General features: G+C 41.8%; 1 protein-coding gene and 1 non-coding gene across 5 annotated transcripts; both read left to right on the forward strand.

Moving 5' to 3' along the window:
• The first annotated feature begins 345 nt into the window (after positions 1-345).
• Positions 346-14,697, forward strand: LOC143182497 (orexin receptor type 2). 4 transcript variants are annotated; one of them, XR_013002451.1, is made up of 7 exons: positions 346-1,396; positions 10,206-10,353; positions 10,542-10,763; positions 11,117-11,273; positions 11,488-11,600; positions 12,539-12,617; positions 12,688-12,722. XR_013002451.1 is itself a non-coding variant. In XM_076383514.1 (6 exons), the coding sequence occupies exons 1-6, from the start codon at positions 956-958 to the stop codon at positions 12,764-12,766; spliced, it is 1,230 nt and encodes a 409-aa protein (XP_076239629.1). In that variant the 5' UTR covers positions 348-955; the 3' UTR covers positions 12,767-13,224. The 4 variants fall into 4 exon arrangements, 2 of the variants coding, with proteins under 2 accessions (XP_076239629.1, XP_076239628.1); XR_013002450.1 differs by lacking the exon at positions 12,539-12,617 and adding an exon at positions 13,447-13,586 and having other exon boundaries at positions 348-1,396; positions 12,618-12,906; XM_076383514.1 differs by lacking the exon at positions 12,539-12,617 and having other exon boundaries at positions 348-1,396; positions 12,618-13,224.
• On the forward strand, positions 2,755-2,896 carry LOC143182705 (U11 spliceosomal RNA). The gene has a single exon (XR_013002515.1). It is a non-coding gene; the product is annotated as a U11 spliceosomal RNA (small nuclear RNA).
• Positions 14,698-14,896: the final 199 nt, after the last annotated feature.

Here is a 14,896-nt window from a genome sequence, read left to right on the forward strand (position 1 = left end):
ATTTTATTGCGTTCCCGTAATCGAGTTCCTTCTCGAACCCGTCCCGCTGAGTTCGACGGCAGAGGAAAAGAAAGATCGAAAGTAAAATCGGTCAGAAAGAAGAAGGAACTACTGGAACAAAAGTTTCCTGAGCTAGACGAGAATTACTTTCGGTTTTCCACGATTCTTGCGAAGACACCGATTCCCTTTCTCGCTCAAGAGGAGAAAAAACTTCCCATCGTATCGATCTCAGGACAGATTGATCAGAACTCTGAAAGGCTATCGAGACAGCCGAGAAAATAAAGGGTGGGAAACGATGCCTGACCGAAATCGTTAATAATTTCTTATCCACCTCCAAAGCATCCGAGCATTTGTCAAAGGAACAAATTCGTTAACTGTGGCGACACTTCGGAAATATCAGCGCGCTGCGCCCATCGAAACTTCTGCCGCGGCAATCTTTTTCCTTTCGATATCCGCACTTGGCCGATGACGCGTGTCACACTAAAAAAGGAAAACGAAATTTCAACTCGGAAATCGCCTGTAAACGAGGGCATCGAATCGACTCGCGACGCTAATCGAATAAAGATCACGGATCGATATGATCTCTGAACGTTTTGTCGCGCTGCCAAAGATGGAGAAAGAACGGGAAAAAGATGACCAGAATTTTGCTTAACGCCATGGAAATTGGAGCGAGGTGAACGTTACCTGTGAGACACGGCGAAGAAAGAAGCAAAAAGACGTAGACCGTCCACTTTGCCATTTAAATACTCCTTGTTCCTCTTCTTAACATTAAACAGTAGCTCTTGCATGAAGTTTCCGCGAAGGATTCCTTGGAGAAACATCGAATTCACTCGAGGATATCCAGGAATGGGAATCGAAGAGTACGCAACTTTGTAAGGAACACTTTACTCGAGTAGCTCTGCGTGGGGAAGGACAAAAATTAGACGCGGTACTGAAAGGAAAAGGAAAAGGAAAAATGTATAGCATTAAGCTGATGATCATCGGCTGGATGGTGTCGGTGATGTCGTTATTGGTCGATGCCACGGATTATTATTTGGATTATGCGGAGAATTATGCGGTAGATTACAACGTAACGAATTGCACGAACATTTACTGCGATTCGGACGAAGAGTATATGGACCGTATAATGAACTACATATACCCAAAGTTTTGGGACTGGGTGCTGATAGCGTCCCATAGTATCATCTTTGTCGTGGGTCTGATCGGAAACGCGCTAGTCTGTATAGCAGTGTATAGAAACCACACTATGAGGACTGTCACGAATTACTTTATCGTGAATCTAGCGGTGGCGGACTTCCTGGTTCTGTTGCTTTGCCTTCCCTTTACTGTACTTTGGGACATCACGGAGACCTGGTTCCTAGGTTTGACTCTGTGCAAAGCAGTGCCATACCTTCAGGTAAGACAATGAAGCCTGCTACCACTAGAGCTTGATTAACTTCTCCTTCTCACGCGAGACTAATTGAAAGAACGCGACGTAAACGATGAAAAGTCTGTGGCGTATCTTAAATGTATCACGGCAATTCATTTCCGTGTACTAACAACGTAGCAATTTTTTTCAAGCGACCAGAAAGGGAATTAGGATTTCACGCACGTTCACCAAACCTGTATACAGTTACGCCGCTCGATCTCTATTTCTAGGATTACAGGTTCAGGCGCGAAGATATCCAACTTTCGTTGAATATTTATTCCGACAGAGCGGTCATTGAAAACTGGTGATCTCGCTCGAATTCGAGGCAACGAACGGTCGAGATTGCGGAACGTGAAAGGGTGACGAGCGACGGTCTTCTTAATTGCGGAACCAGACGCTCCGTCAACTCGCCCCAGTCACAATCCACAATTTAATACTTGACAAGGCTCTCTTCTTTCGTCTAACAATTCCCAACATCTGGTATTCTTTGGATTCGCTTCTAAATAAACGTCAGCGAGCATTTGCCTGCTCGGTCTTTCTCAAACAGTTCAAACCGGAATTATTTACGGCTAGGATTATTGTCATTCAAATTTTCTCAATTGTAAGAACAAGATTTCTTGTAAAAAAAGAACTTCTAAAACAAAGTGGGCTCGGTGGACCATGATAAATTTATAAGTTAAACGTGTCGCACCTGATTGGATATTCCAACCCCTCTGGGACCTATTACCTTTTCATGCCTAGCCGAGTGCCGACAATTCAACGTAATGAAAAACACGAAAAATCACGATTAAAGAAAAAGTCGTAGGATTTAATTTGCGACAAGGATTGGCTTTTTCTTTAATTAGCGAATCGTTAGACGCGGAATATGTACCTTTATTCGAATTTCAATTAACTCGATTACAATATCCTTTCGGATAGCTAATAATGAACGACATCCTGTATCTAGAGAGATACTGCATTCGCTTCGAAATTTTTCCAATTCCTCGATGCGATCGTAAGTCAGGCCGTGAATCAAATTACCGACGTCATCGGTATTGAAATTTCGTAATTAATATCTTGTGAAGCATGGTACGCTACAGGTGCTCGAACAGTTTTAACGATATTATCTTCTATAGAATTACGCTTCCAGCTTTTTTCTTCGGGCTGTAATCGCAAATACATGTTTTACTTTGTCGTGCAACCATTCGTTTCAAACTGATCGAAAATTGCGCGTTTCCACTTCCCTAAGAATCTCGATACTTTAGTTCACCGATACGACAGCAGATGGCTTAACAGTTGTATCAATTCTCGCATTGAATTATACGCTTGAAAGATGATTTAAGCCCTGCGAAAGAAGCGACACGCTTAAAAAGGGTGCTCGCTACTTTAATAGCGCGTCAGTGTACGACAAAAACGTCGTGCTGGCGGGGTATGGCTATCAAGACATACCCAGTACGTAATTTTTGTAAACGCGAGGCTGTTGGCTGCCAATTTTGCACCGACGCCTCCAGTTAACTTAATTATTAAAAACAGAACTGGAAACGAATTTGGAAATCCTCTTATATTCTGCACTATATATGTGTAATCAAACCGTGGTTATTTAGCCAATTAAGGAGGGAAAACGGTTTTGGAAACCGTGTGGTGACAAATCAAATCATAATAATTATAAATGCAGAACATGTGCTGAATTGCATAGAGAGAAAAGTGAATTTAAATACTGCAGCTTAATTCGTACATGAACGTATAGAATGTGTATACCAACAAATTAATAAAGCTTGTATTCAGAGCGGTTACCGTAGTTGAAATATAAATGGTGATCAAACTACCGAGTTAGGAAATTTGCATACACAGCAGCCTTACAGCCAGAAAAAAGTAAAAATTCATTAAGTATTCTAGACAAATAGCGTGGCATTGTACAATATAACTTGCAAAGAAAAATGCAATTTATACAATTAAAGAAAATGAGATGGAACAGAATGCAGAATGCAGATTTTTTGTAAACGTGTTGGCACAGAGCGCGATTCACGCAGTGCCTAATGCAACAAGCTGGTCACGCGGAAGGCAAAATGTTGCCCAATTCGTAGCCATAAAGGAGCGTGACGCGTATTGTAAAAGGGGTGAAAAAAGCAGCCCGAACGAGGACGTGCTGCTGCTTGAAAATCAGATTCCACAGGGGAGGCAGGATGTGGGAAGCAGGATTTCCCTCAGCGGGGATTGTCGAACGGCGTGGCGTCAGGCACTCGAGCGGAATAAACGTCGCGAAGGCGACGACCACGTCGCATCGACAGAACAAACGAACTTTGTAATTCGCTGTTATCCCGTTCGGCGGGTCGAAATATGAATCGAGAAACGAAAACAGAAAAGACGAAAGAGAAAAGAGAGTAGAAGGCGGAAGAGGAACTGAAAAAGGCATAAAGTGATTGTACTCAGTGATTGCGGAAACGCAGTGAAGGAGAAACGATAAGAGAAGTTTATAGGAGTACATGGTTAGTCGATGGAGTCTTAAGACCTCAAAAGATTCAAATTAATCGCGCCTTCCGTAGAATGGAATTTCATAAAATTGCACGAGTGACTGGTGGGGGAAGAGCAAATTTAATACGACGGGATGCGATATAAAGAGACGGAATACAAAGACTGTATCTCGTGCGTCTACGTCCAAGGCAGTGTTACACGAACTTGCTTTATAGCCTATTGTTAGGGTATTGTTTCAAGCTTCCAGGAGAAAATGCGCGGGTATATCTATAGATACTCGTAATCATTGTCGCCATCGTGACATCGTTAACAACGAATCATATTCGTTCTTGTTAAAATGGATCCTAAAGAAAGAAAAGTTACTCCTTTGGTCTAAAGACTCGCCATTTCACCGACACCGAATCCATTTATTTATGAACTGGATTATAAGGATATAAAGAAATGTCAGATGTCGGAACAAACGAAATAACGAGGAAAAGAACGTAACGATATAAGACGTAATCATAATTGGACTTTTTTATATAAACTCCAGAGCACATGGCTTGCTTTCAATAGAGATCCATTTCCCCTTTTTCTTTTAAAGATCCTGCAAGAAATCTACTTCTCCGCTTCCCTTCTTACTCGTTTAAAAAATAGTAGACTTTCGTTGAGACTATCAAGGAAATTACAGGAATCCCTCTTCATCCGAATATCCCTTTTGGTATGCATATTCGCTAAGAGTACGTGTTCAACGACCGTTCACGCGTTTATGAGCTATCGAATCTAATATCTCTTGCAGCAGAGACAACTCCAGGCAACAGCTCTGGGAACAGCATATGCAAATGAGCCAGCGTTCGGTTCGAAGATAATTAACAAGGACACGTGGTTTCGGAGTTTCGCGAACCGTGAGCGATCAGTCGACGCGGTTTCGGAGCACGTGCGCGTTCCGTACATCTACTTAAAACTCGATCGGCCGTATTACAATGGTTACACTCGTATACCTGGGGCACAGTTGCGTGGAAATATCGGTTCGGCTCGTTTATCATGCTCCCTTGCATATGCACGCGTGTACTCGTGCCAGTGTGCAAACTCGCCTTCTCCTCCTCTTCCCACCACTCGTCGTCATCAGGCCGATGCAGCTACACGGTTGCACGACCAAGGGTAGCTCTCAACTGGCGACCAAATCGCATTATCTTACAACGTGTTGTTGCACATCGTTCCCACCCCTCCGATAACTTATTTCTGGGTTCTCAACTCGTCCTCGGATAAATTCCCGCTCTTCCGAGTAAAATGCTGCATCGAAGAAACTGTTAAAGCGTATCCTTAATTCGTTGTCGAGCGAAGTAATTCCATTCCGCGTCGAAACGCGCTATCGTCCATGAATTTCTATCGCTCGAAGGGATTTGTTCGTGATACGAGCATCGATGATAACCGTTGTCGTTCGTATCGAGCTCACCGTCGCATCGAAAACCCCAAGCGACGAAGTAACGTTGTTTTTGCGAGAAATTGGCGAGAAATTGGCGCGAAAGGGCATCGCGAGAGGGAAACCGTCTCGCGGAGAGGAAAATTCTGGCGTAAAGAAAAAAGAGATACCTGGATGAATACTGTAGAGGTGAAGGGAGAAAAAAGAAATGTCGCGGGACTAACACGCGCATACGGGTGTCGCGTGTACATGAATACCTTTCACCGGAAGTACGCAGGAACCAAAGAGGCCGAGTAGGATGTAGCGGGTGTATAACGAGGGAACGGTCGGGCCGCGCGAGTTTACCCTCCAGCTGTTTATGCGTTGCATAATTCTTTCAGACACGAATCGCGGCGCGATTTCAATCTATTTCACAATTCAGAATAAATAAGCCTCGAAATTTTATGCACCGTGCCTTGTTCGTGTTCTAGAAATATTTCGAGGTTTGAGAATTTGAAAAATAACTCATCTTTCACAAATATTTGCTTCCATAAAAGAAAAAGCTACAGTTACGCTAGCCTCCCCATGGTGCTAACTTTTTAGTTGTTCCACGCGTTGCATCGCAGCGTGTCGGATAGCAAAGGCATTTTGCCGCCACAGGAAACCAGCCAATTAATGAGTCGTATAATCGGCTCTTATCGATCCTCTTAATTAGAAACGGCGATAAAGGTTTTGGTCAGGGGGTAAATAGCAAGACAGAACGAGCAACAGGAACGTGGATTAAAGCGAGCCAAGAGAAACCGTATTCTGCATTCTATTGGAATGGTTAATCGATATCTATCAATTTTCACCAATTCTCAGCGTTTTATTGGATACGGCGGGGGCTAAGTAGCAAGTGTTGTTTCGTCTCCTCCCATATGTATCAGATTCTAAAATAGCTTTTCTAGAAGAAGCTCGAAAACAGTTATACTAAGAATAGTTCTATGAACGATGAAGGGAATAAAGCTCGAGTCTTTGTATTATGCGGTCCGACGAGTCGTAAAACTGGATATCCGCTTTCAGATTAATGTAGCTACGCCTCGTAACGAACGATAACTCGCAGGTACAGCGATTGCCGCCAAGTTTTCAGCTTATCTTGCACGATATTTGAATCTCTGCCGACGAAGGGAAAAGAGAGGATGACGTAAGAATTAAGGTCGCGCCGAGATTACGCTCGACACGCTTTCCCATCGTCGAGAAAGAAATTCTTAAAGTACCCGGGGAAACGACGAAATTTTCATACGTTTCCGTAAGTTAAGCAACACTAGCTCTTAAAGTCGTAATCGCCAACGTAACTTGCAGGGCGACAACGACAGTTCCGGAACGTTTTCGTGTTTCTTTCGTTCGCAAAATGTCCTTTCCGCGAAGCGCAGCAAATTTCCCGCGGGTCTCGACTATTTCACATAAACTTCAATGTGTCTAGCCTAGCAATTGGAGAGCAAGCAAGCTTATAAGTCGATCGAAAATATCTTCTGCGCAGTATGCATCAATTTCATTAGACCAGATCTAAGTACTGCAGCTTTTCTGGAAAGAAGCAATGAAAGAACAAGTGATATAAACGTGACAGTTCACGTAAATATTAGCGTAAATGGAAGTTTCGCTTCGATATTTTAGGAGGATTTGACGAAAGTCGAGTGCCCTGCTTCTTTCACTGCTACCGAAATTGACTTTTACATTTACGATAGTATCTATATTCTGCCTATATCAGACTGCTCTAGCACGAGGAAATAAATAACAGAATACAGAACAGCTGGAAGAGTAGTATGCTGTGAAATAAAACACCATAAAGGTACGTACAACATCATATATCTAATCTTACAGCAAAGGAAATGGTCGTACGCGATCGATTGATCTTGTTTTGACCATGGTAAAAAAAGTATGCTTGCTTGAGCGTGTGCCAAATACCTGTATAACTTTAGAATGGCCTAATAGTGGTCTTGAAAAAGGGGAATGAAGCATCGAAGTGATAGAGGGCAACACACACATTGATAGAAAGTTTGCGTGCCGTGTACTCTATCGCGACGGCAGTGGTCATTCATACATCAGGAGTTACCCTCAGTCAGGTGATATTTTACTTTGCATCAATTTTTCAACGTAATATTCCTCGAGATACTTCTGACAATTGTTCGAATATTTCAATTTATTAAGTGATATCCCTACTAATGAAGATGACGAACAGAAAACACAATGTTGCTAAACATATGAAAACGCAGAGGGATCTTCTGTTGTTCGAAAAAGAGATTTCGAAGATCATTCGTTTGTTATCGTCAGCACCCTAGCGCGCTCGTCGATTTAATGGTTGAACGAGACGCAAAGTCATGAACGGTATTGTTGCTATCACGTTAGGCGCGTGCTAGCGTGACGAATGCAGTTGTGAGTGGGAGCAGCAGATAGCTGTGATTTAATTAAAACGTGCTCCCCGTCGTCTAGAGGGACAAACAATTGCGAAATCGCTTCGCGTCAGATAGAACGGTGAAAAAACAATGCGTTTTGTTCGGCTGACAAGTGAAGCGCGTGCGGAATTACTCGGATTCGCGCGATGTTTCCTTTTGCGTCGACGCTTCTGATATACTTCGAAACACTCCTGCGGATCGATCGAAAGACTTGGCTTCGTTAAACCAATTTCACCGTGCGACGCTTCTCCATCCTAACTTCTCTGTGTACTTTGGATTTTACTGCTTAAGCAGCGTTGAATAAATTAGGATATATCTCCCTACGTTTAATTGCTCGGAAACCACGATGAATACAATAACAAGCAGCAAAAGCTCTCGGGACGATTTGCCACGCTATGTTACACTCACGGGCTCGTTAGTTCTCTGCGTTCTAGCGGCGATCGATTTGCTTCACACCTGTAATATCTTCTCATCGAGATCCTTGACCGACTCTAATTATTCCAACTGCACTGTTTAACAATCGACATTTACTCTGCACAAATATCGGGGTAATCTTATCGTATTTAAGGAAGAAAAAGAAAGAAAAAACGATGTTTAAGTTTAATAAAGATGAAATATCAGTTAATTAAAATTGACTAAAGCAATATGAAGAATGAAGCCAGGTTGATAAATAATCTCTGAAAAAAGTTTTCAATATGGGGAAAACATCGGATCGTTCATTCTTACTTTTCACGCTCCAGCGACAAGCTAAGAAAATGATAAATTGTTTACGTGAAGGAAGCTACATCGTTCGCGTAATCCCGGTGCATCAGCAGCCGGCTCCCGACTCGCGATAACGATTGTTCAAAGAGCTTTCCGGCATACTTCGAGGCAATCTCACCCCTCTGTTCCGACTGAATGAAAACGTCCCTAGGGTTGGAAGTTCTATAACGCAGCCATATCTACATAGCTTGGAATAAACGATTCTTCGTACTTCCACTAATTTTTAGCCGAGCATTTAGATTATACGGTTATAAGAAACGAGTCTTGTTTCCATTTACATGAAACGCCCCTGAACGAGCGACAAAGCGGATACAGAATATTTGCACGTATAACTCCCACGCGTTTTCCTTTTACCTTTAACTCGGAATTATTCATTGAGATTGATTGGCTAAGGGACGAATCGTTAAGGTGGTAATTCCGTTCGAAATCAAATTGAATCGAAGGTTTTTCGTTATCGCATATTGGGTAAAAGATTGCATTGCACAGAAACGGATGAAAAGCTGTGTCGAAGTAGAAGATTAATGCCTCTAGCTAAACGGAGATGGTAGGGTGTACGTGTGACTGGACAGCTCTCGACGAGCGGTTCAAATGTGCAATAGCGTGCAAAGGAGCCCCGTAACAAGCCCTTTGACGACAATTTCGAAATTCAATCGACAGCAGCAGTTTGACCGCTTAAATGCGTTAGCTTGCACACTATGTGAAAAGACGTCACGCGAGCAACGAGCAGTGGCATGACTTTACGCAGAAAATCTGTAGGTACGTATCGTGGAAACAGAGGCAAAAAGCCATTGGGATAATACAAAGCTTTGCCTTGAATGCAATTTACCTAGCGAGAAATTCAAGGTCCCCATAAGTTGGCTTTCGATAAATCATTTAGCTAAATAGTCTGTTCGATGGAATGCGTACGCGCGACAATGACCGAAGGGGAAGTAGGTCGAGCTCGTTCCTATCACGAATCATTTCATTAATTCTACTACAAAAAGACTGACTCGTAGCTGAACGCTCGAGGCAATAAATTTCTCCGTGGAAAAAAGAAACATGCGTCGGGCCAGGGCAACAGTTTTATCAATTTTCCGAGAGACAGGATTCCTAGGAGTCTCTCCCCATATTTCCTAGGCAGTCGTTTTATATTCATAGCGTGTCCCTGTGCCTTGGTCCGTATTATCGGATGGAAAGTCAAAACGCAAGATATGCCTATATGTATGTAACGTAAATGCAGGTAAACGCATTTGCAGGTATATTCGCCTGCACCTTTCTATCCACAAAATGTTATCGAGCTAGAAATACAGACGTGATAGACGATCGAATCAGACTGGAAACCTAAATTTTCTATTACTTTCAAATGTTCAACTATTTTAAGTCAACCCCTATGCATTTCAAAACATTTCAGTAGGCGTTAAACACCGTGGTTTGTACTTTATTTCTATCGCTCAAATCATCTCTGACTCTGACCCTCGATGTAACATGTAAATTGTGTATGGAACGGAAGTTATGGAAATTTCACGAATAGAAGAATTAGAATCGCAAATGAAGGCAATTCATTTTTTCCTTCGTTAGACAATCCGCAGTAATGCTCGAAACAGCGGGAAGTCTGACTTCCATTCTCGGCGCGTTAAACACCGTTCTAATTTTCACTAATTACCAACTTTACGTAGAGCTATGACGCGACACGTTTTAAAGTAGAAGCTTATTTTCGGCGAAGGAGAAAGTTAAGCGAAGGCAAATAGATCAAATATGTATATATTCGCTTAATGCACCGTTTTTGTTTCAGACCGTATCGGTGACCGTGAGCATACTGACTCTAACTTTCATATCGATAGACCGATGGTACGCGATATGCTTCCCCCTGCGGTTCAAGTCCACGACGAGTCGAGCGAAAACAGCTATTATCGGAATCTGGGTGATAGCGCTACTGTTTGGTAACTTTTTCCTACTTATCTAACCACGACGAAAATGTACTACAGCTTATGTTTAAGTTTATGGAACGCTCCTAAGTAATTCGCTTCAGGATTAGCGTCTTATTCTTAGACCCATCCCCTGCTTTCCTACGCCCATTCCCGCGATAATTATGAGAAAATTCATGCAATAGCACTCACTGTTCCTGCAGATATCCCAGATCTTGTGGGGTTGCACACTGTTCCCCCGACGCACATCAATGTGAAGACTATCCTGTTCACGCGATGCGAAATGCCCTGGAGTCCCAAGAGTCAGGTCACTTTCACGGTCGTCAAACTGATATTCCTTTACACTGGCCCGTTGATCTTCATGACGGTAGCCTATTGGCAAATCGTACGAGTCCTTTGGAGAAGCGACATTCCAGGTCACAACTGTAAGCAAACGATAAGTCTTTATTTCCAGAGATAGCACAAAAACGTGCACATAGCTGGAACGTCCCAAGGCATTCCTTGGATTTCGCGTCGGAGAATCATGAGTTCCAAGCTCGAGCGCGAATCGTAATGCGTTTTCTTTTCGACTTTTTTGTGCGTCCGACACCTTTTCTTATCGACGCTGCTACTCCTCGATGTTCCGATCCGTAACGATCGTATTTAACGCGACATTTAACCTTATGGCCCGCGAGTCGTAATCCTACGTCTAATCTTTAATGTCTACGTTGCAGTCGCAGTAGGATTGAGACAAGGGTAAGTTCGCGAGTCGAGTAATAATTATTGCATGGATTTACAGTGCCTACACGAGTTTCCCAGATGAGCCAGACTCCTTCTGGAGGAGGAAATCCTGAAGCGCAGCTGAGATCACGGCGTAAAGCAGCGAAGATGTTAGTCACGGTGGTCATCACTTTTGCCATTTGCTATTTCCCAGTGCATTTGCTCTCAGTCTTAAGGTACTTCCCGCTTACTTCGTATTTCACGAATCAAACCGATCCACTATTCGTATTAGTAAATTCACTAGTTGCATTAGTGAGATCGAACTCTAATCTCGCGAATGTTGAATCGGGAAATACATGCAACGGGCAAAAAGACGTTTTTCGTTGCATTGTGAACTGCTACTATGCGAATAAAGTAGATGCGTGTACGTGTTATTATTAAATGTTTCAGGTATACCATTATGTTACCGTCAAACAAGTGGGTAACTTCCAGCAGCTTAATCGCGCACGGCCTCTGTTACTTCAATAGTGCGGTTAATCCACTGATCTACAACTTTATGAGCGGTAAACGACCTCTGCTTTTATTTTAATTCTGCACCAATATTTCGCACTTGCCGCTGCGAGTTTGCAAGCGAAAAAAGATTGTAGTTTTTCGCGGTCTAATCGACGAACAACACTTCCCTTTGCCTGGAAATTTTATCGACGTTCGTCGTCGAACAGTTTTCTATAGATTCTGATCGCGATGGAAAGCTGGCCTCGTTAAACCGTTCTGCTGTGTTTCATTAATGAGGAAGCAATCGACACGATCGATACGTGCTAAGACGAAAACATTGATGAGGATGTTGTTACCACGATCGCATTCTATCGTAAACGGTAGCATTAAAAATCGATAAATCTTTCATAAGAAACGACCTCTGTGTTTCGATTTGCTACCACTAATGGAATACTGATGCAGGAAGAGGTTATCTTCGACTGTACGCAGTTTTTCCCGACCTATTTTAAGATTATCCGGTTAATCTAACCGTTCTTAATGTAACCTACCTACATTTCATATATCCCATATACTCTATGTCTATACTCTCTTCGTCCTACGCGCTATATTCCACATATCGAATGACGATTGACGATACAATAATGCCATCTATTATGCAAAGGCCCTTAACTCTTTGCTCAATTTTTCTATCCCCACTCTAAGTATTACACTTGCATATTATAACCGCCCCAAAATTGACTCGACTGAACTAAATGGAACTAAACGTCGCGGTATAACCTACACCGTGTTCGAAAATATGCGGTACCAACAACTTTCCGATATTTTACATGACCCATAACCAACTGCCATCCTCGAGATCCATCTCGCATAGACGATGACCGTTGGCTCGAAGTTTCTCGGTGCATGGCGAACGCGCCATTTTACATACGTTTCCCCCATGAAAGAGTTTTACGGTTACGAGGTGGAAAATACGTTAAACATATATACGTACCGGTGTTTCTGCTCGAAGAGACCAGGACTCGAAGGGGGTAACGGTGAAATACGGTAACGATGAAAGCAAACGGAGATATTCAGCATGTGGTTTGCAGGTAAGTTCCGGCAGGAGTTTCATCGTACAGTCCGAGAATGCACCCCTTCGAACCACTCGAACGATCACAGGCCAAACCAGCAGCTCAGCTACGCTTACACGGCGAACGGATACCGATATGGCCCACAAAGTCGTCGTGAGCAATTTTGACACGCGGAGATGAGAGTCAGTTGGGTGAAAAAAGCCCCGAACACTACCGTCGCGGAAGAAGCTCACGTTGGGAACGAATCTCCCCAGGACCGATGTAGTCTAGGACTTTGCACTTCTCGAGCGCGATTACAGCTCTCAGGGTGAGCTATATTATATTTCACGGTTATTGGCCATTTTCAACAACGATACACTCTCGGATTTTCCACGGAATTATATCTACCGGTTGCGAATCCACCACTTCGCGCGCGTTAACGGTAGCGGAACTGGCGTACCCTTTCGAGAATCGAAATAGATACTGGATTATCGATCGACGAATCGATTAATCAATCATGGAGGACACATGCTTCTGTGATTTAATTCGCGAATACATTTTCCCCCCTGGTGAAAATATTCGATGTTAACGGTTTTTTCGGAATTGGAATGGCCTCAATTAAAAATTCATTTTTTCTGCACGCTTAAAATACGGGTCGATAGCGAAATATTATATAGCTTACCCTTTTTTTCTTAAAATTAAGATCGGTCGACAGTGGCGCCAATATTAATTGAGCTTCGTAATAGTCTACACTGGTATTAAAAATCAAAGTTGTGTAATATGAAACTATGTGAATATCGAATTGCATAATTGTTGCAAAGTGTGTTCGAGAAACCGTGCAACGATACAACGAAACTTTTCATTGCAGGAAAATTTCGGAAGGAATTTAGGCGTACCTTTCGTTGCACTCGAAGAAGCAGTTCTCATATTCATCGCGGCTATCTCGCGAGTTCATCTAATCTACCTAGAACAAGGTCTCGGACTACCACGATACGAACAACGTTTAAAAATAATAATAACATTCAACGAAACACCGAGATTATACCTCTCAGCGCTGTAACTAGCGTTCAGCAAAACGAGAAACACGAGTGATCGTAAGTACTTACATACACCTCGCAACTCTACATATACGCATATGTGTATGTGTATGTGTGATTGTCAGATGCGCAGTAATATTTACAAGTTATTTATTTATATGTAACTTGAACTTTAATATTATACGATATTTAATAGATACAAGAAGGAACGCTATGTTCCACTGAATAGCATTTATAAATAACAGAGGGGATTTGAGAAAGCGATTGTATTTAGTTCCTACATCCATAAAAATTGGTAGGCACTACTTAAGATTCCATTTAGAAATAGAATCGCTTGATGAAACAAAGCATCGAGTCATTTTTCAAACATACTTAGGAGACGATAAGAAAAATTATCGGAACTAAGCTCGATGTTTGTTCTCGTTAAGCATTATCTAAAACAATATAGGCACAGGCGCACATTTGCACGTCATTCTTTATAACTGAATGACCATATTTGTGACCATTATTGTAATTTTTCCATTTTCAAACGATACGCCGGACGTGCCGGGCGAAATCTTATATAAAAAAGTCTAATAGTAAGTTATAAATACATTGTGATGTAAGTCTCATACTTTATACACTATTCCTATTTCATGTAATCTTGATGAAACCTAATTTTTTATCCGCACGAGTTACATTTCTATTGTGTCCGAAGGTCATTTAACAACGCAAAGTTCAATTCCGTTGTTTATACAGTGCCATCGTTAATTATCTGGATGACAATTTTTATACTACTTATAATCTCAATCGGTAAAGCTTTTACGCATAAAATTTCCGTATAACACGACGAATCGAAACGAGGAAGAATAAATTTAGCTGCGCGTGGACAAACTTATTCATATATTATCTTTTTACTCCACTTTAGGAATAAAAAAAAGCGTATTGTAAGCGTATTTAAAGAAAGGAAAAAAAAAAAAAGAAAGAAAAATAATGTGTCAGGACGAGTTTGGCTTCTCGGCAATTTTTAATATTTTACTTTTAATTAGACTTTGAGATATACATAAAACTAAATTATAATAAAAATCATTCTTTTTTCACAATGCTTGCAGATCAAAGACTTCCTTTTACCAACATATACTAATAAGTAAAATTAAGGCATTAAGTAATGATTATTTACCAAATAAACGTATTCTATTCGCCCACTGTTTTACTCAATAAAGTGTGGTACAAACATATTTGTACACAAAAGACATAATACGTACCGAGGTTACTGACCTGACTATATTCTATTTACAATAG

The sequence above is a fragment of the Calliopsis andreniformis genome, chromosome 8 (genome assembly GCF_051401765.1).
Source record: "Calliopsis andreniformis isolate RMS-2024a chromosome 8, iyCalAndr_principal, whole genome shotgun sequence".
Taxonomy (NCBI): domain Eukaryota; kingdom Metazoa; phylum Arthropoda; class Insecta; order Hymenoptera; family Andrenidae; genus Calliopsis; species Calliopsis andreniformis.